The sequence below is a fragment of the Lithobates pipiens genome, unplaced genomic scaffold (genome assembly GCF_037356315.1).
Source record: "Lithobates pipiens isolate NorthernLeopardFrog02 unplaced genomic scaffold, aLitPip1_a1.2 Scaffold_8, whole genome shotgun sequence".
NCBI classification, from domain to species: Eukaryota; Metazoa; Chordata; class Amphibia; order Anura; family Ranidae; genus Lithobates; species Lithobates pipiens.
Window position 1 is genome coordinate 401,247,189 of NW_027507903.1, and position 27,847 is coordinate 401,275,035.

Below are 27,847 nucleotides of genomic sequence, written 5' to 3' on the forward strand. Positions count from 1 at the left end.
AAGCTGACAGCTTTCTTCCCCACGGCCGGGGAATGGTAGCCCTTCAGGTCTGGTATGGATATTAAGGGGAACCCTGCACCATTTTTTTTTAAAGTAGGAGTCCCTCCCAAAATCCATACCAGGCCCTTCAGGTCTGGTATGGATTTTAAGGGGAACCCTGAGCCAAAATAAAAAAATGACATAGGGGTCCCCCAAAATCCATACCAGACCCTTATCTGAACATGCAACCTGGCAGGCTGCAGGAAGAGGGGGGAAAAGAGAGCACCTCCCCTCCTGAACCACACCAGGCCACATGCCCTCAACATGGGGAGGATGCTTTGGGGTCCCCCCAAAACATCTTGCTCCAGGTTGATGGGGAAGAGGGCTTGATCCCCACAACCTTTGCCCAGTGGTTGTGGGGGCCTGCGGGCGCGGGGGGGGCTTATCGGAATCTGGAAGCCTCCTTTAACAAGGGGACCCCCAGATCCCACCCCCCCATGTGAATGGGAAAATTGTACCCCTACTCATTCACCAAAAAAGTGCCAAAATGTTAAAAATGACAGTAGACAATTTGGGACAAGTCCTTTATTAAAAAAAAGTTGATGTCCTCTCATCTTCGATCACAATGCCAGGGGACCTAGAAAAAAAAACCTGCAACAACTCCGCCTCCATGGGAGGCTCCCGCCGACTGAATCCTCTTCGCGATTTAACAAGGGGGCCCCCCAGATCCTGGACTCCCACCCTATGTGAATGAGTATGGGGTACATTGTACCCCTACCCATTCACTTAAAAAAAGTGTCAAAAATACTTGTAAAATGTAAAATACAGAACACATGTTTTTAAAGTAATTTATTAGGCAGCTCTGTGGTCTCTTCCGACTCCTCTCCGGGTCTTCTCCGCTCTCCGCTGATGTCTTCTAGCCCCCTCCATTTCTTCTCCCTCTGTTTGCTGTCTTCTGCCTTTGGTGGGTCTTTTCCATTACCTTCTCGCTCTTTTGCTGGGTCTTCTCCCTCTGTTCTTCTTCGATGTTGACTCAATGCTCTCTCCTGCTCTAATGCTGGGTGTGCCATTACTTATATTGGCATGGGGCGGGGTCATCGTGTGACATCATCTGGAGGCCCCACCACTTATGATGTGCATAATGAGCTGTGACGTCATAAGGGGTGGTCTCCGGTGACCCCATCCCATGCCTATATAAGAATGGCATGCCGCACACTCGGTATTAGAGCAGGAGAGAGTGTTGAGTCAACATCGGCAGAAGAACAGAGAGAGAAGACATAAGCTCCCAAAGTCAGAGCATTTGTTGTACCAGTGTGAACCCAGCCTTAGGTAACAAAATGGTTACACTGTACCTGTTAGTGATTGCTGTGTCAATCATTCAGCCCTTCTTGTACCTTGTAGGGAAGAATTGACAGTAGGGCCCAAAAGGGATGCTTGTGAGAGCATGTATAGTAGGGCTGAGTATATCTGCCTGCTTTCAGTTTATAGAGGGGTCAGCAAATATTGTTTTAAATTTCACATCATGCATTGTTACAAAACACATGTTTGTAAAGGTACTAATTCGCTGCCACTTATCCAGATAAATGTAAATAGATAAGCTATGCCTTTTGGGCTTGGGGTCGCTGCTAACATTTGTAAATGTGTTCCCACATATAATAGGAACCTAACATCAAATGAGTGCTGTGCTACCCTGTTGTTCTCACACAAACTGCCTAAAGTTACAGGTAAGTGTGACCACAACCCTGGTGACTGATAATGTTATAATGTTATTATTTCCTCTCCATTTTTTTATATTTGGATACCCAAAAATATAATGTTGATAGATCCTTGCTGTGGTGAGTAGCATAACGTTTATAGATGCTCTGATTTTTGAAATCTTTAGATATACTTTGGATATGTTCCCCTATCATGTTTTAACGTAGTCCTTGGGTCCTTCCTAAGTACAGCAGTCAACATGGCCACTGCATTACATAAAACACTCCCTCCGTATTGTAAAGCGAACAAAGTCCTTTTTTGTGGCATCAGAGAGGGGGGCAGGGTCACACGTTTACGTCACCGGGTGGCCCCGCCCTCAGCTATATAACAGCTGTCACCCAGAAGTGTCACTCGTGGGAGCCTCCCATGGAGGTGGAACTGTTGCAGCTTTTTTTTTCTTTTTCGGTCCATCGGATGGCGTGCATTTACATTGTGAGACATTTTTATTTTTTTATGTTTTAATAAAGGACTTATCCCAAGCTGTCTCTTGTCTTTTTTTACAATTTTTGACACTTTTTTTGTGAAATGGTAGGGGTACAATTGACCAGGGGGGGCCGGGATCAGGGGGTCCTCTTGTTAAAGTGGGCCTCCAGATTACGATAAGTCCCCCGCCCACATACCCCCACAACCACCAGGCAAGGGTTGTGGGGATGAGGCCCTTGTTATCATTAACATGGGGACAAGGTGCTTTGGGGTCAGACTTTGGTGGGACCCCTCTACCATTTTTTTAAATTTGGCGCATGGTTCCCCTTAATTTCCATATCAGACTTGAAGGGCCTGGTATGTACTTTGGGGGACTCCACGCAATTTGTTTTTTAATTTTTGGTTTGGGGGTTCCCCATAATATTCATACTAGACCCAAAGGACCTGGTAATGGACTGGGGAGACCCATGCCCTTTTTTTCAATGAGTTTTATCTATATTGCCGAGACCTGACAATTTATTACAGCCACAATCCGTTTTACATGTCAATTATTCCTTTAAAAATGTCATTTTGCTGTGGTACTGTTCTAGACACAGGGAAAATGCACCACTATAGACATCCCCAGGTATGATATTTAAAGGAATATTTCATTTTTATTGCTTCACTTTAAGCATTAAAAAAATCACTGCTTAAAAGCCTAAAATTAGCTCTTTTGATTTTTCATGTTAGTGTCCCATAAACTTTAACAGTATTACGACGGCTTTCGAATTTTCCCCAAACACCGCATATTGTTTGGTGTACATCTGGACATATAAACTTATGCTTGGGCCGAACCGTTCGCCCGTCCCTACAAGGGAATATCCAATTGCCTCTCATGGGATCGGGAAGGAATTGTTTCTCCTGCTGGAGCAAATTGGTTCATGTTTTGCTGGGTTTTTTTTCCTTCCTCTGGATCAACTGTGGGTATATAGTGATTGTTTTTTTTTTTCTTTAGGATTTTTAATTCCCTATTATTTGGTAAACTAGATGGACTATGTAACTATATACATGAGATGAAATATCTTATTCTAAAGTTCCTTCATACTGAGCTAGCTGTGAATTCTTCATTCTTCTTACCTCTTGTTTTCTAGCTCACTTGGCAAGACATGTATTGGAGCTGTGTAACTCAGAACATTAAGTTGTCTGCCCTAAGGGACAAGCAAGCTTAATTAAAACATGGACATACGTGAATCAGCCATAACACTATAACTGCAGCCAGAACATGTGAGCCCATCATTACAATGTAAGGGAAACAAACAGAGGGAGTATAACTACACTATGCCCCTGATGATGTAATCTATGCTGAAACACATAGGGCAGAGCTAGGATGTATGGCACAGAAATTACCACACATGCATGGCCGCAATCATTTGGATATTGGTGATTGGAATGATGTGGCTGTGATGTCCACGGGGCACCCGTAAACACTGCGATGTCTGCCGGGCACCAGTGATCGCTCCAGAGAGAGACAGAACAGAGATCTGTCAATGTAAACAGACAGATCTCCGTTCTGTGAGGAGTGAGGAGATTAATCTTTTGTTCATACTAAGTATGAACAACAATCGGTCTCAACCCCCAGGCAGTTCCATCCCCCTCAGTTAGAATCACTCCCTAGGACATACATTTTTTTTAGCTATTATCATTGTATAAATGTCAATGGTCCCAAAAAAGTGTCAAAAGTGTCCAACCTGTCTGTCTAAAAATTGCAGATTGCTGCCATTACTAGTAAAAAAACAAAATAATAATAAAATTGCCATAAATACATCCCCTATTTTGTAGACGCTATAACTTTTGTTCAAACCAATCAATAAACGCTTACTGCGATTTCTTTTACAAAAATATGTAGAAGAATACATATCGGCCTAAACCAAGGAAGACATTTTTTTTTATATTGCTCTGGGGGAATTTATTATAGCAAAAAGTAAAAAAAAAAAATATATATTTAAAATTGTTGCTATTTTTCTGTTTAAAGTGCAAAAAATAAAAACCACAGAGGTGATAAAATACCACCCAAAGAAATCTCTATTTTTGGTAAAAAAAAAAGCATATCAATTTTGTTTGGGTACAACGTCACATGACTGCAAAATTGTCAGTTAAAGCGACGCAGTGCCATATCGTAAAAAATGGTCTGGTCATTAAGGGGGCTAATCCTCCAGCGCTTAAGTGGTTAAAACAACAAAAACTTTAAAAGCGTATAATGCCTTAAATGATATAGCAGAATGCTGTGAACAAAGGGTAGATCCAAGAATGGTGGTCATTAACAAGTGAATGCTGTGCTTTGAGCACCTCAAACTAAATTGAAATGAAAACCCCCTAAAATAAATGCACAAGAGAAGCCATGCTGCTGCAAAAAAAGTAGTTTATCGACATAAAATACAAGCCAATATATATAAAAATAAAATAAAAACCTATTAGCAACTATCCCTAACCCCTCCACTACAATATCTTGGAGAGTATTTCTTTACTTTACAAACCCCACCATCTCTATCAAAAGCATTTCCCTACTTTATAATTTTCTGAACCAGAAATCAATATTTACTAAATCCCCTTCAATGAGAATGTGGGGATTAGAATTAATGATCTCCTACACCAATGAACAATGGCAAACAGCATTATCATCCACCTATAGGGCCACTAAAAGCATCAATCTATGGGAACTCTCTCAAAATCAGGTGTTACTTAACACCTAAAAGTATGGCTGGTTTCAACCCCCAATCATCTTCACTCTGCTCGAGACAATGCGGTAATAAAGGTTTGATACTCCATATATTCTGGACATGCCCTTCATTGCGAAAACTTCTGGTCCACCATTTTCACCACTATAGAACAAATTACGGGCGGCCAACTCCCCAAGAATCCAGGAACAGCCATTCTATCCTTAGAGGTAGAAACAATTCCACCTCAACTGAGGTACATAGTCTCACACATATTTCTAAGCGCTAGGCTCGAATTAACTAAACTAGTTAAACGCTGGAAACACATCAAAGTTCCAACCCTTGTAGAAGTACTGAGAACTACTAACCTGCATATTTCATATGAGGTAATGTTTGCTACTTTTCAAGGTAACTATCAATCACAATACCCATGGTTTGACTGTTATAACCCCAATAGAGTCAATTAGGTAAATTTTCCTAATCCTGTACCAAAAGACCTCCATGTTAACTTTCAACCTTTATTGATGCATAAACTGAATCCTATGTCCATCTCCAGCTCCCCCATCACATCCTAATTTCTTGTAATTTCTTGTTATTATTGTTGTTTAAATATGGGTATTCCTTTGACAGTTAATTCCTAATGTGAACCATCACAGTAACAGTATATTGACCAGTAATTTAGCTAAGTTATAGACATATTGCATCATATTATCTGCTATGATTTTTTGTGGAGTGGTCCGGCTGCTTCCACCTTGGGACGCAGTGTGTTCCCAGACAGGCGCCTCGAGGGGGGAGTAGCAGGATGTTCAAACACATGATTGATGTATCTAAATACTACACCCCATATCAATATACTTAGATTACTGGTAGAAGTCAAAGATTTCATTCTCAATAGGCAATGATGTTTTATTAATATATCTACGGTCCTACAAAACGATTGAGAGATTATATGCTCACAATAAACCATTGTACAGTGTATTGTTCATGTATTAAGCAATGTATCCATATTTGTTTTTTTTTCCCTTTTCATTTTCTGTTCTCACTGAAAATTTTCAATAAAAACCATTGAAATAAAAAAAATAAAAATAAAATAAAGAAAACCCCAAATAACACATCTGAAATAAAATATAACTAAAATAAAGGCCTATCAAAAAAATATATATATATACTCCCAAAATATATGAAAATCCTAAAATACCATTCCTGAAACAAATGCACATTTTTAGGGAAATCTTGCAGCAGAAAAAAAAAGTTTTCTTTGACAGGACAGCAGCTAACGGTAACCTCAAATCAACCTTGAAATAATAATTTAACCACTTCGCATCCAGGCCAATTCTAACATTTCTCTCCTACATGTAAAAATCCAAATTTTTTTGATAGAAAATTACATAGAACCCCCAAACATTATATAGGTTTTTTTAGCAAAGACCCTAGAGACTACAATGGCGCTCGTTGCAACTTTTTATCTCGCACGGTATTTGCGCAGCAATTTTTCTAACACGTTTTTTACAGAAAAAAAACAGTTTCATGCTTAAAAAAAAAAACCAGTAAAGTTAGCCCAATTTTTTTGCATAATGTGAAAGAGGAGGATATGCCGAGTAAATAGATACCCAATATGTCATGCTTCAAAATTGCACGCGCTCGTGGAATGGCGCCAAACTTTGGTATTTAAAAATCTCCATAGGTGACGCTTTAAATTTTTTTACTGGTTACATATTTTGGGTTACAGAGGAGTTCTAGGGCTAGAATTATTGCTCTCGCTCTAACGTTCACAGCGATACCTCACATGTGTGGTTTGAACACCGTTTTCATATGTGGGCGGGACTTACGCTTCTGTGTGCGAGCTCACGGGGACAGGGGCGCTTTAAATTTTTTTTTTTTTTTTTATTGTTAATTTTATTTTTATTTTTTTAGTTTTACACTTAAAAAATAAATAAAAAATTAATGACTTTTATTCCTATTACAAGGAATGTAAACATCCCGTAATAGGAATATGGCACGATCGGACATATTTACAGTGAGATATGGGGTCAATAAGACCCCATATCTCACCTCTAGGCTGGGAAGAATAAAAAAAAAAAAAAAAAACTATCCTGGCTTCCTAGCCAGATCGGCGCCGTTAATTTGAATACAGAGGCCGGGCGTGACATCATAACATCACGCCCGGCCTCCGAACGACCATAGAGACTCCGGGGACGATCTGGTCCGCCGGAAATCTCTATGGTAACTTGCTGGGGCCGGAGGATCCTGTGACCGACTCACCGATGGAAACGGTGAGTCGGTACAAGCACCGGAGGGCGACGGGAGGGGGGGTGTCCCCTCCCGCCACCCGTAAGAACGATCAAGCGGTGGAACCGCCGCTATGATCATTCTTATGGTGCAAGGAATCGCTGGCTGAAAATGGCAATATCTGAATCAGGCATCATTTAGATATAACCACTGAAAGCCCATGACGTCAATAGACGTAGTATGGGCGACAAGTGGTTAAAAAGTCTGAAAAGTGGTTGATTGCCCAAACACCTAATAAAAAAAATAATAAAAGTATGTTTTCCTAACTGATTCTAATCACTCCATTTGCAGTTTTTCAGATTTACGTACTGTAGCTTCCAATATACAGATAATGTGGCTTTTCTGCACCCCCTGCCCTTTTTAACCACTTGCCGACCGCCGCACGACGATATACGTCGACAGAATGGCACGGGCAGGCATATGTCCCTGCCTTCCCGCGGGCGGTCGGTATTCGTTCGGGAGCGATCCGGGATGAGGGGGCGGCCATTCATTCATGGCCACCCCCTCGCGATCGCTCCCGACGAATGAAATGGCAGAGTGACATCACTTCCTCTCCTGTAATGTAAACACAGGAGAGGAAGTGATGTAATCTCTCCTCGTGTCGGTCTTTTTCGTTCCGACACCGAGGAGAGAGGATCGGTGAGTTGCACCCAACACTACACATACAGTAGAACACGCCAGGCACACTTTTCACCCCCCCGATCACCCCCCAATCACCCCTGCCCCCCCAGTCACAGTGACACCAATTGCATTTTTTTTTTTTTGCATTGGTGTCATTTGTGACTGTAATAACTGTTAGGGCAGTTAGGGTTAGCCCCCTTTAGCTCTAGGGTGCCCCCTAACCCCCCAATAAAGGTTTAACCCCGTGATCACCCCCCGTCGCCAGTGTCACTAATAAGCGATCTTTTACTGATCGCTGTATTAGTGTCACAGGTGACGCTAGTTAGGCAGGTAGGTATTTAGGTTCGCCGCAGCTTTTTATAGCGTCAGGGACCCCCATATACTACCGCATAGCCCCCTGATTGCCCCCCAGTTAACCCTTTCACCAGTGATCACCATATAACTGTTACAGGTGACGCTGGTTGGTTAGTTATTTTTTTTTTGTTTCAGGGCACCCGCCATTTATTACCTAATAAAGGTTTAACCCCCTGATCACCCGGCGGGTGATATAAGTTTGAGGGTCAGATAAGGTCTGCGTCGCCCCAGCGTCAGGTTAGTGCCAGTACCGCTAATACCCACGCGCAAAGCATACACCTCCCTTAGTAATATAGTATCTGATCAGATCTATATTAGCGTTGCCAGCATTTCTAGGTTTCCCAAAACGCATTGTTAGCGGGATCAGCCCAGATACCTGCTAGCACCTGCGTTTAGCCCCTCCGCCAAGCCCAGCCCAGCCCACCCAAGTGCAGTATCGATCGATCACTGTCACTTACAAAACACAACACACATAACTGCAGCGTTCGCAGAGTCAGGCTTGATCCCTGCGATCGCTAACAGTTTTTTTTGTAGCGTTTTGAAACAGTCGCTGACAGGCTAGGTGCTTTTTTACCTGTGAGTCTCACTAGTGTACCCCTAAATTTAGAGCCCAAAATGGCAAAGCGAAGGTACACTAGTGAAGAGGCCTACACGTTTCTGAGCATGACAGATAGTGAAGAGGACGTCACTCATCTGTCAGATTCAGGCTCAGAATACGATCCTGTAGAGGACAGCGGCTCCATGACAGATAGCTCTGACGACGGAGATGAGGCCCCTGTTAAGAAGAGGTGCGCCCAATCCCAAATGTATTCTGTTGTTCAGGTGCAGGAACCGCAGGTCACTCGTATGGAGCAGAGACGTACTAGAGCCGCTCATCCTTCTGGTGAACTGGCAAGCACCAGCGGCCTAGTACACCCTGGACGTACATCCAGCACTGCAGTAACACGTGGTGACGTGGCGAGTCCCATAAGTGCAGTTCAAGCTGGCGAGGTGGCAAGCACAAGTAGTGTCCCGCTGCCACCAAGAAGAAGACAAAGACAGGCCCGTCGTACCCATAGTGCCCTTCCTGCAGAATTCGCCAATCCTAATTGGGTGCCCACCACTTCTGCAGAACCCGTACTTCCCCCATTCACTGGCCAACCTGGCATTAACGTGGAAACAGTTGATTTTACGACACTTGACTTTTACTCACTGTTTTTCACCGAAGATCTCTATAGATCTATTGTGGACCAAACCAATTTGTACGCTGGTCAACACATCGCCACTATTCCCCAGTCCGCCCTTGCCAGACAATGGAAACCAGTTACGGTTTCCAAATTTAAAATCTTTCTGGGCCTCTCCCTCAACATGGGCATAACCAAAAAGAGTGAGTTGCGGTCATATTGGTCCACTGACCCAATTCACCATATGCGCATGTTCTCTGCTTCCATGTCCAGGGCACGATACGAGATGATTTTGCGGTTCATGCACTTCAGCGACAATGAACTCTGTCGTCCTCGTGGAGACCCTGAATACGATCGGCTCTACAAAATTCGGCCCCTCATAAACCACTTCAACCAACGTTTTGCAGACTTGTTTACTCCCAATCAAGTTGTCTGCGTTGATGAGTCCCTGATTAAGTTTTCTGGTCGCTTGTCATTCAAACAATACGTCCCCAACAAGCGTTCCAGATACGGGGTCAAGATGTATAAGCTCTGTGACAGGGCCACAGGCTATACACATAGTTTCATGGTTTATGAGGGTAAAGATAGTCACGTAGAGCCGGAGAACTGCCCTGACTACATAGGAAGCGCTGGCAAGATAGTGTGGGACATGGTGTCACCCTTATTCGGAAAGGGGTACCACTTGTACGTGGACAATTATTACACAAGCGTGCCACTGTTTAGTCACTTGTTTGATCAGCAGATTGGAGCATGTGGCACCGTGCGACCTAATCGCCGGGGCTTTCCCCAGCGGCTTGTAGAGTCCCGTCTTAGGCTGGGGGAGAGAGCCTGCTTGCGGAGTAATAATTTGCTCGCTATGAAGTGGAGGGATAATAAGAATGTTTTCGTTCTTACCTCCCTTCATGCAGACACGACGGTCCAAATTCCTACGGCGACTGGTATTGTGGAGAAACCCCTCTGTGTCCACAAATATAACCTTAACATGGGAGGGGTGGACCTCAATGACCAGTTGTTGGCGCCGTATCTAGTTGCCCGTAAGGCCAGACGCTGGTACAAAAAAGTGTCTGTTTATTTATTCCAATTGGCTATACTGAATGCTTATGTACTACACAAAGCTTCAGGACGGACTGGATCCTTCCTTAAATTCCAGGAGGATATCGTCAGAGCCCTTCTGTATCCAGACGGTGCTCCACCTCACCTTCCCCTACCAGATGCAGTAAGCCGGCTGCATGAGAGGCATTATTCTTATGTCATCCCGAGTACCCCTACCCAACAAGCCCCCCAAAGAAAATGTCGTGTCTGCAGAAAGCGCGGATATAGGCGTGACACCCGTTATTGTTGTCCCCGCTGTCCTGACAATCCTGGTCTTTGCATTGGTGAATGTTTTGAACGCTACCATGAACTAGTTGAGTATTAGCGTAGGGTACAGCATTGCACAGGCTAGGCACACGTTCACAGGGTCTCCCAAGATGCCATCGCATTTTGAGAGACCCAAACCGCTGGAACCGTTACAACAGAAGTGTTGTACACTTTTACAAAAAAAAGTGTTTAAAAAAAAAAAAAAGTAAAAAAAAAAAAAAATATATATATATATAAAAAAAAATAGTTGTCGTTTTATTGTTCTCTCTCTCTCTATTCTCTCTCTATTGTTCCGCTCCTTTGTACTGTATTCTATTCTGCAATGTTTTATTGTTAACCATTTTTTGTTTTCAGGTACGCCATTCAGCTGTAGCGTGGATTTATTTATCTTGACAGCAACAGCGTTTGCTCCCACGATACGTAAAGCCACGACTCCAGCGCTGTCGGAGGTGATTTCACCACCACAGTTAAAAAAGAGCATATATGCCGAAGCATGGGGGCATAAGGGGTGGAGGAGCGATCTGCTCCTACCTTTTGCGGGAGGATGCCCCCATGCTTCGGCATATATAAATGGTGCATGTATGCCCACCATTAAAAGTGGGTGGATGAAGGGTGGTATCTAATGGTGGGCATACCCACCGATCAATATTTTTTTTTCGTTCAGCCCACAGGCTGCATGAAAAAAAAATTACAATATATGCCCAACCAGTTCCAGCAACATACTGGTATGTTGCGGGACTTTGAGTGCTTATACCAGAATGATGCCTGCAGGTTTAGGTATCATCTTGGTATCATTCTTTTCAGCCAGCGGTCGGCTTTTATGTAAAAGCAATCCTAGCGGCTAATTAGCCTCTAGACTACTTTTACAAGCAGTGGGAGGGAATGTCCCCCCCCCCCGCACCATCTTCCATGGTTTTCTCAGGCTCTCCTGTCCCAACAGGGAACCTGAGAATGCAGCCGGTGGTTCCGCCAGCTGACCATAGAGCTGATCAGAGACCAGAATGGCTCCAATCATCTCTATGGCCTAAGACACCGGAAGCTACGAGCATTTCATGACTTAGATTTTGCGGGATGTAAACAGCGCCATTGGGAAATTGGGAAAGCATTTTATCACACCGATCTTGGTGTGGTCAGATGCTTTGAGGACAGAGGAGAGATCTAGGGTCTGATAGACCCTAATTTTTTTTAAAAAGAGTACCTGTCACTACCTATTGCAATCATAGGGGATATTTACATTCCCTGAGATAACAATAAAAATCATAAAAAAATATATATAAATGAAAGGAACAGTTTAAAAATAAAATAAAAAAGCAAAATAAATAATAAAAAAAAAAAAAAAACACCCCTGTCCCCCCTGCTAAGGCGCAACGTCGAACGCAAGCGTTGGTCTGGTGTCATATGTAAACAGCAATTGCACCATGCATGTGAGGTATCACCACGAAGGTCAGATCGAGGGTACTAATTTTAGCAGTAGACCTCCTCCGTAAATCTAAAGTGGTCACCTGTAAAGGCATTTAAAGGCTTTTAAAAATGTACGTAGTTTGTCGTCGCTGCACGTTTCTGCGCAATTTTAAAGCATGTCATGTTTGGTATCCATGTACTCGGCCTAAGATCATATTTTTTATTTCATCAAACATTTGGGCAGTATAGTGATTTTTAGTGCATTAAAATAAAAAAAGTGTGTTTTTTCCCCAAAAAATGCGTTTGAAAAATCGCTGCGCAAATACCGTTTGAAAAAAAAAAATGAAACACCCACCATTTTAATCGGTAGGGCTTTTGCTTTAAAAAAACACTTTTTGTTGTTTGGGGGTTCAAAGTAATTTTCTTGCAAAAAAAAATATTTTTTCATGTAAACAAAAAGTGTCAGAAAGGGCTTTTTCTTCAAGTGGTTAGAAGAGTGGGTGATGTGTGACATAAGCTTCTAAATGTTGTGCATAAAATGCCAGGACAGTTCAAAACCTCCCCAAATGACCCCATTTTAGAAAGTAGACACCCCAAGCTATTTGCTGAGAGGCATGTCGAGTCCATGGAATATTTTATATTTTGACAAAAGTTGTGGAAAAAATACATTATTATTATTTTATTTTATTTTTTGCACAAAGTTGTCATTAAATGATATATTGCTCAAACATGCCATGCTTATATGTAAAATTACACCCCAAAATACATTCTGTTGCTTCTCCTGAGTACGGGGATACCACAAGTGTGAGACCTTTTGGGAGCCTAACCGCGTACGGTACCCCAAAATCCAAGCACCACCTTCAGGATTTCTAAGGGTGTAAATTTTTGATTTCATTCCTCACTGCCTATCACAGTTTCGGAGGCCATGGAATGCCCAGATAGCACAAAATCCCCCCAAGTGACCCCATTTTGGAAAAGAGACACCCCAAGCTATTTGCCGAGAGGTATGGTTAGTATTTTGCAGACCTTCATTTTTGTCACAAAGTTTTGAAAATTGAAAAAAAGAAAAAAAATATACATTATTTTTTTTTTCTTCATTTTTAAAAACAAATGAGAGCTGCAAAATACTCACCATGCCTCTCGGCAAATAGCTTGGGGTGTCTACTTTCCAAAATGGGGTCATTTTGGGGGGTTTTGTGCTATTTTGGCATTTTATGGCCTTCAAAACTGTGATAGGTAGTGAGGTGTGAAATCAAAAATTTACACCCTTAGAAATCCTGAAGGCGGTTCTTGGTTTTCGGGGCCCCGTACGCGACTAGGCTCCCAAAAAGTCCCACACATGTGGTATCCCCGTACTCAGGAGAAGCAGCAGAATTTATTTTGGGGTGTCATTTCACATATGCCCCCGGCATGTGTGAGCAATATATCATTTAGTGACAACTTTGTGAAAAAAAAATAAAAAAAAATAAAAGTTTGTAATTTTCCCGCAACTTGTGGCAAAATATAAAATATTCCATGGACTCAACATGCCTCTCAGCAAATAGCTTGGGGTGTCTACTTTCTAAAATGGGGTAATTTGTGGGGGTTTTGTGCCATCTTGGCATTTTATGGCCTTCAAAACTGTAATAGGTAGTGAGGCGTGAAATCAAAAATGTACGCCCTTAGAAAGCCTGAAGGCGGTTCTTGGCTTTCGGGGCCCCGTACGCGGCTAGGCTCCCAAAAAATCCCACACATGTGGTATCCCCGTACTCAGGAGAAGCAGCAGAATTTATTTTGGGGTGTCATTTCACATATGCCCATGGCATGCGTGAGCAATATATCATTTAGTGACAACTTTATGAAAAAAAAAAAAAGTTTGTAATTTTCCCGCAACTTGTGGCAAAATATAAAATATTCCATGGACTCAACATGCCTCTCAGCAAATAGCTTGGGGTGTCTACTTTCTAAAATGGGGTCATTTGGGGGGGTTTTGTGCCATCTTGGCATTTTATGGCCTTCAAAACTGTAATAGGTAGTGAGGCGTGAAATGAAAAATTTACGCCCTTAGAAAGCCTGAAGGCGGTGCTTGGTTTTCGGGGCCCCGTACGCGGCTAGGCTCCCAAAAAATCCCACACATGTGGTATCCCCGTACTCAGGAGAAGCAGCAGAATTTATTTTGGGGTGTAATTTCACATATGCCCATAGCATGTGTGAGCAATATATCATTTAGTGACAACTTTGTGAAAAATTTATAAAGTTTGTAATTTTCCCGCAACTTGTGGCAAAATATAAAATATTCCATGGACTCAACATGCCTCTCAGCAAATAGCTTGGGGTGTCTACTTTCTAAAATGGGGTCATTTGTGGGGGTTTTGTGCCATCTTGGCATTTTATGGCCTTCAAAACTGTGATAGGTAGTGAGGAGTAAAATGACATATGTATGCCCTTAGAAATCCTGAAGGCGGTGCTTGGCTTTCGGGGCCCCGTACGCGGCTAGGCTTCCAAAAAGTCGACCACATGTGGTATCCCCATACTCAGGAGAAGTAGCATAATGTATTTTGGGGTACAATTCCACATATAACCATGGCATGTGTGAGCAATATATCATTTAGTGACAACTTTGTGTAAAAAAAAAATAAAAAAAAAATTTTTTTGTCATTATTCAATCGCTTGCGGCAAAAAAATAAAATATTCAATGGGCTCAACATGCTTCTTATCAATTTCCTTAGGGTGTCTACTTTCCAAAATGGGGTCATTTGGGGGGGTTTTGTACTGCCCTGCCATTTTAGCACCTCAAGAAATGAGATAGGCAGTCATAAACTAAAAGCTGCGTAAATTCCAGAAAATGTACCTTAGTTTGTAGATGTGACAACTTTTGCGCAAACCAATAAATATACAGTTATTGACTTTTTTTTTACCAAAGACATGTGGCTGAATACATTTTGGCCTAAATGTATGACTAAAATTGAGTTTATTGGATTTTTCTAATAACAAAAAGTAGAAAATATCATTTTTTTTCAAAATTTGCGGTCTTTTTACGTTTATATCGCAAAAAATAAAAATCGCAGAGTCAGTCAAATACCTTTAAAAGAAAGCTCTATTTGTGGGAAGAAAAGGACGCAAATTTCGTTTGGGTACAACATTGCATGACCGCGCAATTACCAGTTAAAGCAGCGCAGTGCCAAATTGTAAAAAGACCTCTGGTCATTTACCAGCAAAACGGTCCGGTCTGAAAGTGGTTAAAGCAAGGGAACTGGTTTACTCAAAAGCCCCAATATTTTGCCCATCCAAGCCTGTTGGTCATGGTTTAAAACAAATCAGCACATTATGTGTGTGCACAGGCTGTTTTCTGTAATCGGTTTCTATGGGCAAAAATATGCTGCAGATGTGGCTCCTGGGTTATACAACAGCAGGCATATTTTACACTGTATGCCAAACACTGTACTATACAACCAAGTGAAAAAGGCCTAAAACTGACCTTTCTAAAGCCTTCTAGTGTGTTAATTATACTGTCACTGATAACTTTTTTTACACAAAAGGATTTAAAAGTGGCAATTCTTACTAAAAGTTTGAACCTTAGTAGTCCCAAAATGTAATAAACATGTCACTGTGACTAATCAAATTATATAAACCACTGTGTTTTGTATTGGTTTATATTGTGGTTGTGCAAAGCAAAATATAGTTAAACATAGCTATAACACTGCCTGTTATGTTATATTAGTGTTCCCTATTAAAGGATTCTTTCTATGTAGTTTATTGAAAACTGTGATCCTTTGGGGACTTAATATTGAATTTGACATCAACAGTTTTTTAAATGATGCATGTTATAGAATGAAATGAGTTTATATGTAAAAGACCATAAAAGTATAATTCACTTGCCAGGAACTCTCCTTGTATCCAACATATTTGTCTTTCTGTGGTGGTGTAAGGATTTCCAGATTATGTCAGAGTGACAGAGGGTGGTGGAGATTTATTATGTGGAGTCTTGAGAGTGCCAGGTTAACGATGTAGCTCTTAAAGATACAGCAGATTTTCTTGCATATAGAGGATGCCATATTTATTACAATTCTGAAGTTCTTACTGAACTTTATAGTTAGTCATACAGAAAAGTGAATGTCTGTCTTGGTGTAGAGGGATAAAAAGTTTGTTGAGTGCCACAACTTGTATTAAGTTATAAACGAGGGTAGAAGGGCATGCGTGGTATTGTGGCACAGTCCTCCTAATGACACAAAATCATTAAACATTTTCTGATATTATTCAAATCTGACTCCCAAATGAGTCTCATCTCAGTTCACAGACTTTGCTCATTTCTACTGGGATCTGTTTGTAACTTACCCAAAGATGTCCTGGCTGGAACAGCATCCTTGTTAATCCAAAATGATACCCAGGACAAAACAACAATAAGAGTGCAAGGTATGTAGGTCTGTATAGTAAAATAGCCCATTCTTCTGGCCAGATCAAAGTACACAGTCATAACTACATAGTCCCCTGTGAAAGAAAATATATTTGTCATTTATTTTAACAAAACAAACACAAATCATATTCAGTATATTAACTCAGGGTATAATATAGTGAGTGACATTGAATAAACAGAAAATTAAGCTGGGGTTATGAAGAAAAAATACATTTTTTGGGTGAATTGTGTTTCTTGTGCAATATAAATAATAAAATCAATAAATTATCATAGTGACATTGTGTAAATAAAGTAGAGTATCTAACAAAAGCCAGTACACCCCTCACATTTTTGTAAATATTTTATTCTATCTTTTCATGTGACAACACTGAAGAAATGGCACTTAGCCGCAATGTAAAGTGGTGAGTGTACAGCTTTTATAACAGTGTAAATTTGCTGTCCCTTCAAAATAACTCAACACACAGCCATTAATGTATAAACCACTGGCAACAAAGGTGAGTACATCCCTAAGTGAAAATGTCCAAATTTGGCCCAAAGTGTTAATATTTTGTGTGGCCACCATTATTTTCCAGCACTACCTTAACTCTCTTGGGCATGGAGTTTACCAGAGCTTCGCAGGCTGCCACTGGAGTTCTCTTCCACTCCTCAATGACAACATCTGGTGGAAGTTAGAGACCTTGCACTCCTCCACCTTCCATTTGAGGATGCCCCACAGATGCTCAATAGGTTTTAGGTCTGAAAACATGCTTGATCAGTACATCACCTTTACCCTCAACTCCTTTAGCAAGGCAGTGGTCATCTTGGAGGTGTGTTTGGGGTCATTATCATGTTATAATTCTGCCCTGCAGCCCAGTCTGGAGGGGATCATGCTCTGCAGAACGTCACAGTACATGTTGACATTTATGGTTCCCTCAATGAAGTGTAGCTCCCCAGTGCCGGAAGCACTCACACAGCCCCAGACCATGACACTCGCACCCCCTTGCTTGACTGTAGGCAAGACACACTTGTCTTTGAACCTGGTTGCCGCTACACATGCTTGACACCATGGGAACCAAATATGTTTATCTTGGTCTCATCAGCCCACAGATAAAAAGAGAAGAAGAGAGGGGTGCCTCTGGGTGCAGATTTTTCAAAAGTTTTATTTACAATGTGATAATAGTAAAATTTGCACTCACATTTAGTAGGCAAAAGTAGGCATTAAACACAAGAGGGGACATCTGGTGTATCTGATTCAAACGTCAGCCAGTGATCCGGTCCACATCTGTCATCCTTCCTGTTCCTCTCAGCATGGTCCACTACTGATGTTAGAAAAGTGCCGGCTTATGGTGGACGCAGAGTATGTAGATTTAAAACGAGGCTTGGGAAGCAGAGATGGCCAGGGCGCGGAGCTGTGACGTCATAAACATGCGACGCGTTTCTTGAGCGTGCGGGCGAGATTGTCAGACACCCGGGCTCTTTCATCAGGAAAATCAGAATAGAATGGAGGGGGCCAGGAATTTAAATAAGGGCAGGTTAAAGATATCAGGCATGGCTAAAGGCGGACTGGGGCGAGTGATGGGGCGTGGCCAGAGCGGAGTGTGAGGAAAGGATAGATGTGATGGGTTGTGAGAGGGGGAGGGACGAGAGGAGAGGAGATGTACGGCATGATATAGAAGAGGGGAGGGAGAAACCTATCGAGTGACACTACGGCAAGTGGGTCTATGGGGAAATGCTACGTGCATATCGGTAATGGCCTGAATTGTATTATACTGATAAGTAAACGGAGAAAAGCTACATGTACACCTGACGGGAGCTAGGGTTATATAGAGAGGGAAGAGGCATGTAGGGAAAAAGAGCGATATATATATATATAGAAATATGTAAACATGTATGAAAGAAACAATAAATAATTAAAATAATTAAAAATCTATGAAAGATAGTAATTAATTTGAGAATAAATGAAGAGAGTATATGTGAGGGAGTTAAAAGAATGAAAAGAGTGAAAAAAAAAAAAAATATATATATATATATATATATATATATGTCAAGAATTAAAAATGAAAATAACAATAAAAATAGAGTATAAGGAAATATGTATGGTAAAGGATGTATACATGATGAATAGTAATATGAAGAGCGTGAATGAGAAGAGGGGGGTAATAAATCTGGAGATTAGAGAATGGGTAAAAGAATGCAAGATGCATATATGAACTATGTAAATATAAATGTATAGGGGATTGGACGAATAGGACATGTAGGCATAAAAAGATAATAAAAATTATATATATATATATATATATATATATATATATATATATGTGTGTGTGTAAAAAATGGAAAGTAAAGGGAAAACAAGATGTATACATATACGTACATATACACACATATATATACATATGTACACACATACATGCACATAGGGCACGGAGGGAGAGGAGAAAGGTACGGGGAATGGAAAAAGGGGGGGGGGGGAAGGGCCAAGGGGGAGGGGAGGAATAGATAAAAAAGTGGCATGTGTGAAACTACACATCATAAAATTCTGCCTAAAAAAGTATGACGTAGGGAGAGGGTTTTTTTCGCTAATAAAGAATAATAAAATTATTTTCTATACGTGCATAAATACAGATACAAACCAAAATATTAGTATCAATACATAATAATTTAAAGACAGTAATGATAAAACATGAGACAATGAACTATCTCGTTATAATAACCAATCTACTTCCCTTACAAGGACATGGATTGGAGGCAAGGAAGTGGCCACAGTAACAATGGGGTACCACTATAATAAAAAGGAATATATATGTGAGAAAATATATAAAAAATATATAAGAAGAATATATATAAGAACAAAAAAGATATGTATAGCATGAATATTATTTAATAGGGAAACATGCAGATTGAAGTGATATGTATAAGAAGGGATGTTTTCATTATGGAGTCATGTTATGTAATTGGGAGAACACCATGGATGAGGTGTATCTAGTATGAGACAGTTTAACATCTGCAAAATCAGCAGGTAGGCTACTGAGTAGTAATACATCAAAGAATGGTGGCAATTTCGATACATTCGTTGATTCCCCCTGGGGAGAGTGCGTCAAGGGTATAAATCCAGAAAGTTTCCCGAGAGCATAATTTTTTGAATCTCTCCGCTGGGGGGAAATGGTTAGGGATCTGCTCGATAACCCAAACCTTGAGGCCTAATGTGGACCCTTTATGAGAAAGGGCAAAGTGTCTAGGCACGCTGTGTGGATCGGTGCCTCCTTCTATTAATCTACGATGCTCGCCGAAACGCTGTCTGAGTGTCCTAATGTTTCTCCCTACATATATGAGGCCACAGGGACAACTCAGTCCATATATTACGAATACGGATGAGCAATTAAAGAATTCCTTTAATGCGTAGGTTTTGCCTTTGGTGGTAAATTCTTTTTGTCCGTGGTCGACAAATTTACAGGTTTTACAGAGTGCTTTACAACATTGATACATCCCAGTTAGGGGTATCAGTTGGAAGGTTGTAGGGAAATTGGGTTGAGTTTTTAATTTACTGGGTGCAATCTTATTTCTCAGGTTTGGGGCCCTACGGTAAGTAACAGATGGTCGAGCTGGAAGTTCAGTTCGCAGGTGAGGGTCCTGCGGTAGGATACTCCAGTGTTTTCTTAATATTCTTTCCATGGTTTTGTGCTCATTATGGAACGTGGTGACGAATCTACTTGAAAAATTCTGTGGAGGGCGGTCTGTTTTTGCCGCTATTTTTTCTGAGAGACACTGTTTGAAAGCGTTATCTATAAGAGGTACGGGACAATTTTTTTCTATAAATTTCGTTTTCAAGATGTTACTGGATTCTATGTATTCAGTTTGTTTGGTGCAATTTTGCCTTAAACGTCAAAATTGTCCCTTTGGGATGTTCTTGATCCATTTTGGGTAGTGACAACTATTAAAATGGAGGTAAGAGTTGCCCGCAGTTGGTTTTGTGTAGTTTTTCGAGACAATAGTGTGGCCTTCATGTCCCAGGTCTCGGGACTAGTATTGGACGTAAAGGATAGGCCATAGGGGTTATTATTGCAATGTTGAACAAAGGGAGGGATTAAGTCAGCTGCTCCATTCCAAATGATGATCAGGTCATCTATATATCTGCCGAAAAAGATTTTCTGAAAAAGGATTATTTTTATAGATGAAACGGGACTCCCAGAAGCCCATCGCAAGGTTCGCATATGAGGGCGAAAAATTGGTGCCCATAGCTGTACCTTGGGTCTGTTGGTAGAAGTCACCGTTAAAAGTAAAATAGTTGTGTGTCAAGCAAAAATTTACGGCCTTTAGCTCAAAATTAGCTTGCCGCATATTTACTAGGGGCTCGTTGATTAGGTAGTCTTCAATGGCTTTTAGGCCAAAGGCATGTGGAATAGAGGTATAGAGTGAGCTAACATCCAGGGAAAGCAAGGTATAGGAGGTTTCCCATCTGTAAGGGGCCAGAAGTTCCAGGAGATGATGACCATCGCGAATATAAGATTGTAGTTGTGTCACCAGTGGCTGTAGGAACTGATCAATATATAGACTAAAGCCAGTGGTGACACTGTCCATGGCGGCCACGATTGGTCGGCCGGGGGGATGATGAAGGTTTTTATGTACTTTGGGTAAGTAATAACAATAGGGGATTTGGTAAAAATTTTATGTAAAAAGGCACCTTCTGTTTTTGTGAGGATGCCTTCTTGGAGGGCGGATTTAATTAGAACCTCGGCTTCCTTCGCGAAGGTATTAGTTGGGTCGTGGGTCAGCTTTTTGTAAGTGGTGTCATCTGCAAGGAGGCGGAGGGACTCCGAATAGTCCTCCTGGATAGATCTGATTACGTGGCGGAGTCCCTCCGCCTCCTTGCAGATGACACTAATTTTGTGCTAAAGGCTGTAAATTTTTGTTTGACACACAACTGTTTTACTTTTAACGGTGACTTCTACCAACAGACCCAAGGTACAGCTATGGGCGCCAATTTTGCGCCCCCATACGCGAACCTTGCAATGGGCTTCTGGGAGTCCCGTTTCATCTAAAAAAATAATTATTTTTCAGAAAACCTAATCTTTTTCAGCAGATATATAGATGACCTGATCATCATTTGGGATGGAGCAGCTGACTCAATCCCTCCCTTTGTTCAACATTGCAATAATAACCCCTATGGCCTATCCTTTACGTTCAATACTAGTCCCGAGACCATAGCATTTTTAGACTTAGAACTGGGACATGAAGGCCACACTATTGTCTCGAAAAACTACACGAAACCAACTGCGGGCAACTATTACCTCCATTTTAATAGTTGTCACTACCCCAAATGGATCAAGAACATCCCAAAGGGACAATTTTGGCATTTAAGGCAAAATTGCACCAAACAAACTGACTACATAGAATCCAGTAACATCTTGAAAACGAAATTTATAGAAAAAAATTGTCCCGTACCTCTTATAGATAACGCTTTCAAACAGTGTCTCTCAGAAAAAATAGCGGCAAAAACAGACCGCCCTCCACAGAATTTTTCAAGTAGATTCATCACCACATTCCATAATGAGCACAAAACCATGGAAAGAATATTAAGAAAACACTGGAGTATCCTACAGCAGGACCCTCACCTGCGAACCGAACTTCCAGCTCGACCATCTGTTACTTACCGTAGGGCCCAAAACCTGAGAAATAAGATTGCACCCAGTAAATTAAAAACTCAACACAATTTCCCTACAACCTTCCAACTGATACCCCTAACTGGGATGTATCAATGTTGTAAATTTGTCGACCACGGACAAAAAGAATTTACCACCAAAGGCAAAACCTACGCATTAAAGGAATTCTTTAATTGCTCATCCGTATTCGTAATATATGGACTGAGTTGTCCCTGTGGCCTCATATATGTAGGGAGAAACATTAGGACACTCAGACAGCGTTTCGGCGAGCATCGTAGATTAATAGAAGGAGGCACCGATCCACACAGCGTGCCTAGACACTTTGCCCTTTCTCATAAAGGGTCCACATTAGGCCTCAAGGTTTGGGTTATCGAGCAGATCCCTAACCATTTCCCCCCAGCGGAGAGATTCAAAAAATTATGCTCTCGGGAAACTTTCTGGATTTATACCCTTGACGCACTCTCCCCAGGGGGAATCAACGAATGTATCGAAATTGCCACCATTCTTTGATGTATTACTACTCAGTAGCCTACCTGCTGATTTTGCAGATGTTAAACTGTCTCATACTAGATACACCTCATCCATGGTGTTCTCCCAATTACATAACATGACTCCATAATGAAAACATCCCTTCTTATACATATCACTTCAATCTGCATGTTTCCCTATTAAATAATATTCATGCTATACATATCTTTTTTGTTCTTATATATATTCTTCTTATATATTTTTTATATATTTTCTCACATATATATTCCTTTTTATTATAGTGGTACCCCATTGTTACTGTGGCCACTTCCTTGCCTCCAATCCATGTCCTTGTAAGGGAAGTAGATTGGTTATTATAACGAGATAGTTCATTGTCTCATGTTTTATCATTACTGTCTTTAAATTATTATGTATTGATACTAATATTTTGGTTTGTATCTGTATTTATGCACGTATAGAAAATAATTTTATTATTCTTTATTAGCGAAAAAAACCCTCTCCCTACGTCATACTTTTTTAGGCAGAATTTTATGATGTGTAGTTTCACACATGCCACTTTTTTATCTATTCCTCCCCTCCCCCTTGGCCCTTCCCCCCCCCCCTTTTTCCATTCCCCGTACCTTTCTCCTCTCCCTCCGTGCCCTATGTGCATGTATGTGTGTACATATGTATATATGTGTGTGTATATGTACGTATATGCATACATCTTGTTTTCCCTTTACTTTCCATTTTTTACATATATATATATATATATATATATATATATACATACAGTGGTGTGAAAAAGTGTTTGCCCCCTTCCTCATTTCCTGTTCCTTTGCATGTTTGTCACACTTAAGTGTTTCGGAAACATCAAACCAATTTAAACAATAGTCAAGGACAACACAAGTAAACACAAAATGCAATTTGTAAATGAAGGTGTTTATTATTAAAGGTGAAAAAAAAATCCACACCATCATGGCCCTGTGTGAAAAAGTGATTGCCCCCCTTGTTAAAACATACTATAACTGTGGTTGTCCACACCTGAGTTCAATTTCTCTAGCCACACCCAGGCCTGATTATTGCCACACCTGTTCACAATCAAGGCATCACTTAAATAGGAGCTGCTTGACACAGTAAGGTCCAGCAGAAGATCCTTAAAAGCTACACATCATGCCGAGACCCAAAGAAATTCAGGAACAATTGAGAAAGAAAGTAATTGAGATCTATCAGTCTGGAAAGGGTTATAAAGCCATTTCCAAAGCTTTGGGAATCCAGCGAACCACAGTGAGAGCCATTATCCACAAATGGCGAAGACATGGAACAGTGGTGAACCTTCCCAGGAGTGGCCGGCCGCCCAAAATTACCCCAAGAGCGCAGCAACGGCTCATCCAAGAGGTCACAAAAGACCCCACAACAACGTCCAAGGAACTGCAGGCCTCACTTGCCTCAGTTAAGGTCAGCGTTCATGCCTCCACCATCAGGAAAAGACTGGGCAAAAATGGCCTGCATGGCAGAGTTCCAAGGAGAAAACCACTGCTGAGCAAAAAGAACATCAAAGCTCGTCTCAATTTCTCCACAACACATCTTGATGATCCCCAAGACTTTTGGGACAACATTCTGTGGACCGATGAGACAAAAGTGGAACTCTTTGGAAGGTGTGTGTCCAAGTATATCTGGTGTAGAAGGAACACTGCATTTCATAAAAAGAACATTATACCAACAGTAAAATATGGTGGTGGTAGTGTGATGGTCTGGGGCTATTTTGCTGCTTCAGGACCTGGAAGACTTGCCGTGATAAAAGGAACTATGAATTCTGCTGTCTACCAAGAGATCCTGAAGGAGAATGTCCGACCATCTGTTCGTGTACTCAAGCTGAAACGAACTTGGGTTCTGCAGCAGGACAATGATCCTAAACACACCAGCAAGTCCACCACCGAATGGCTGAAGAAAAACAAAATGAAGACTTTGGAGTGGCCTAGCCAAAGTCCTGACCTGAATCCTATTGAGATGTTGTGGTATGACCTTAAAATGGCCGTTCATGCTCGAAAACCCTCTATTGTAACTGAATTAGGACAATTCTGCAAAGATGAGTGGGCCAAAATTCCTCCAGGACGCTGTAAAAGCCTCATTGCACGTTATCGCAAATGCTTGGTTGCAGTTGTTGCTGCTAAGGGTGGCCCAACCAGTTATTAGGTTTAGGGGGCAATCACTTTTTCACACAGGGCCATGATGGTTTGGATTTTTTTTCACCTTTAATAATAAACACCTTCATTTACAAATTGCATTTTGTGTTTACTTGTGTTGTCCTTGACTATTGTTTTGTAATTGGTTTGATGTTCCGAAACACTTAAGTGTGACAAACATGCAAAGGAACAGGAAATGAGGAAGGGGGCAAACACTTTTTCACACCACTGTGTATCATTTGTATTATCTTTTTATGCATACATGTCCTATTCTTCCAATCCCCTATACAGTTATATTTACATAGTTCATATATGCATCTTGCATTCTTTTACCCATTCTCTAATCTCCAGAATTTATTACCCCCCTCTTCTCATTCACTCTCTTCATATTACTATTCATCATGTATACATCCTTTACCATACATATTTCCTTATACCGTATATACTCGAGTATAGGCCGACCCGAATATAAGCCGAGGCCCCCAATTTACCCCCAAAAAAACTGGCAAACTTATTGACTCGTGTATAAGCCGAGGGTGAGATATGCCTGTCCATCCCTGTGTGTGTGTCCGTCCCTGTGTGTCCGTCCATCCCTGTGTGTGTGTGTGTCCATCCATCCATCCATCCCTGTGTGTGTGTGTGTCCATCCATCCATCCATCCCTGTGTGTGTGTGTGTCCATCCATCCATCCATCCCTGTGTGTGTGTGTCTCCATCCATCCATCCCTGTGTGTGTGTGTCTCCATCCATCCATCCATCCCTGTGTGTGTGTGTCTCCATCCATCCATCCATCCCTGTGTGTGTGTGTCTCCATCCATCCATCCCTGTGTGTGTGTGTCCATGTGTGTGTGTCCGTGTGTGTGTGTGTGTGTGTGTGTGTGTGTGTGTGTGTGTGTGTCCAGCCTACCTGTGTCCCGAGCCTCCGTCCCGTGCCTTGCCTCCTTGCCTCCGTCCCGTGCCGTGCCTTGCCTCCTTGCCTCCGTCCCGTGCCGTGCCTTGCCTCCTTGCCTCCGTCCCGTGTCGTGCCTTGCCTCCGTCCCGTCCCGTGCCGTGCCTTGCCTTGCCTCCGTCCCGTGCCTTGCCAGGATCGCCTCGGCGGCCATTCTAAAATTCAAAAGCCCCGCCTCCGCCTGTGATAGGCGGAACACTGAATTTCCCAGCAGCCTGTGTTCCGCCTATCACCGATATCGTCTCATCCTCGTACTACGGACGAGGATGAGACGATGTCCGTGATAGGCGGAACACAGGCTGCTGGGAAATTCAGTGTTCCGCCTATCACAGGCGGAGGCGGAGAAGGAGGCGCGGCTTTCAAATTGTAGTATGTCCGCCGTCTGTCTGCTCGATACGCTGATCGAGCAGTCAGACGGCGATGACTCGAGTATAAGCCGAGGGGGGCACTTTCAGCCTCAAAAAAGAGGCTGAAAATCTCGGCTTATACTCGAGTATATACGGTACTCTATTTTTATTGTTATTTTCATTTTTAATTCTTGATATATATATATATATATATATATATGTATATATATATATATATATATATATATATATATATATATATATATATATATATATAGTATATATATTTTTTCACTCTTTTCATTTTTTTAATTCCCTCACATATACTCTCTTCATTTATTCTCAAATGAATTACTATCTTTCATAGATTTTTAATTATTTTAATTATTTAATTATTTATTGTTTCTTTCATACATGTTTACATATTTATATATATATATATATATATATATATATATATATATATATATCGCTCTTTTTCCCTACATGCCTCTTCCCTCTCTATATAACCCTAGCTCCCGTCAGGTGTACATGTAGCTTTTCTCTGTTTACTTATCAGTATAACAGAATTCAGGCCATTACCGATATGCACATAGCATTTCCCCATAGACCCACTTGCCGTAGTGTCACTCAATAGGTTTCTCCCTCCCCTCTTCTATATCATGCCGTACATCTCCTCTCCTCTCGTCCCTCCCCCTCTCACAACCCAATCACATCTATCCTTTCCTCACACTCCGCTCTGGCCACGCCCCATCACTCGCCCCAGTCCACCTTTAGCCACGCCTGATATCTTTAACCTGCCCTTATTTAAATTCCTGGTCCCCTCCATTCTATTCTGATTTGCCTGATGAAAGAGCACGGTCGTCTGACAATCTCGACCCGCACGCTCAAGAAACGTGACGCATGTTTATGACATCACAGCTCCACGCCCTGGCCATCTCTGCTTCCCAAGCCTCGTTTTAAATCTACATACTCTGCGTCCACTATAAGCCGGCACTTTTCTAACATCAGTAGTGGACCATGCTGAGAGGAACAGGAAGGATGACAGATGTGGACCGGATCACTGGCTGACGTTTGAATCAGATACACTAGAGGACCCCTCTTGTGCTTAATGCCTACTTTTGCCTACTAAATGTGAGTGCAAATTTTACTATTATCACATTGTAAATAAAACTTTTGAAAAATCTGCACCCAGAGGCACCTCCTAAGGTGGCAGCCCTGTATGTGGATTCCTCCCCCCTCCTCTTTCCCCTCCACCCCCCCCCCCCCCCCCCCACAAAATGAACTAAAGAGCATCCAATTCCTCTTTTGGACTTGATGAAGCAGTGCACCTTTGCACTCATTATTATATGTACTCTCATAGACTTTTTTTCTCAGTGGGAATATAATATTATCTTTGATTTGCGCCAAAAACTTGTCTTTCATCAGCCCACAGGACACGGTTCCAGTAATCCATGTCCTTAGTCTGTTTGTTTTCAGCAAACTGTTTGCATGCTTTCTTGTGCATCATCTTTAGAAGAGGCTTCCTTCTGGGACAACAGCCATGCAGACAAAATTGGTGCAGTGTGTGGCCTATGGTCTTAGCACTGACAGGCTGACCCCCCGCCCCTTACACCTCTGCAGCAATGCTGGCACCACTCATATATCTATTTATTTCCCAAAGACAACCTCTGAATGTGACGGTGAGCACGTGCACTCAACTTCTTTGGTTGACCATGGTGAGGCCTATTCTGGGTGGAACCTGTCCTCTTCAACTGCTTTATGGTCTTGGCCACCATGTTGCAGCTCAGTTTCAGGATATTGACATCTAACATCTTCTTATAGCCCAG

General features: G+C 41.7%; 1 protein-coding gene across 2 annotated transcripts in view; it reads right to left on the bottom strand.

Annotated features, from left to right (window-relative positions):
- Positions 1 to 27,847, bottom strand: part of GABRG2 (gamma-aminobutyric acid type A receptor subunit gamma2) — a 332,400-nt gene that overhangs the window by 23,143 nt on the left and 281,410 nt on the right. For both annotated transcript variants that reach the window (XM_077474050.1, XM_077474049.1), the window contains exon 7: positions 16,352 to 16,504. In XM_077474050.1, coding sequence (XP_077330176.1) covers positions 16,352 to 16,504 — 153 coding nt within the window. The remainder of the gene's footprint in view (positions 1 to 16,351; positions 16,505 to 27,847) is intronic.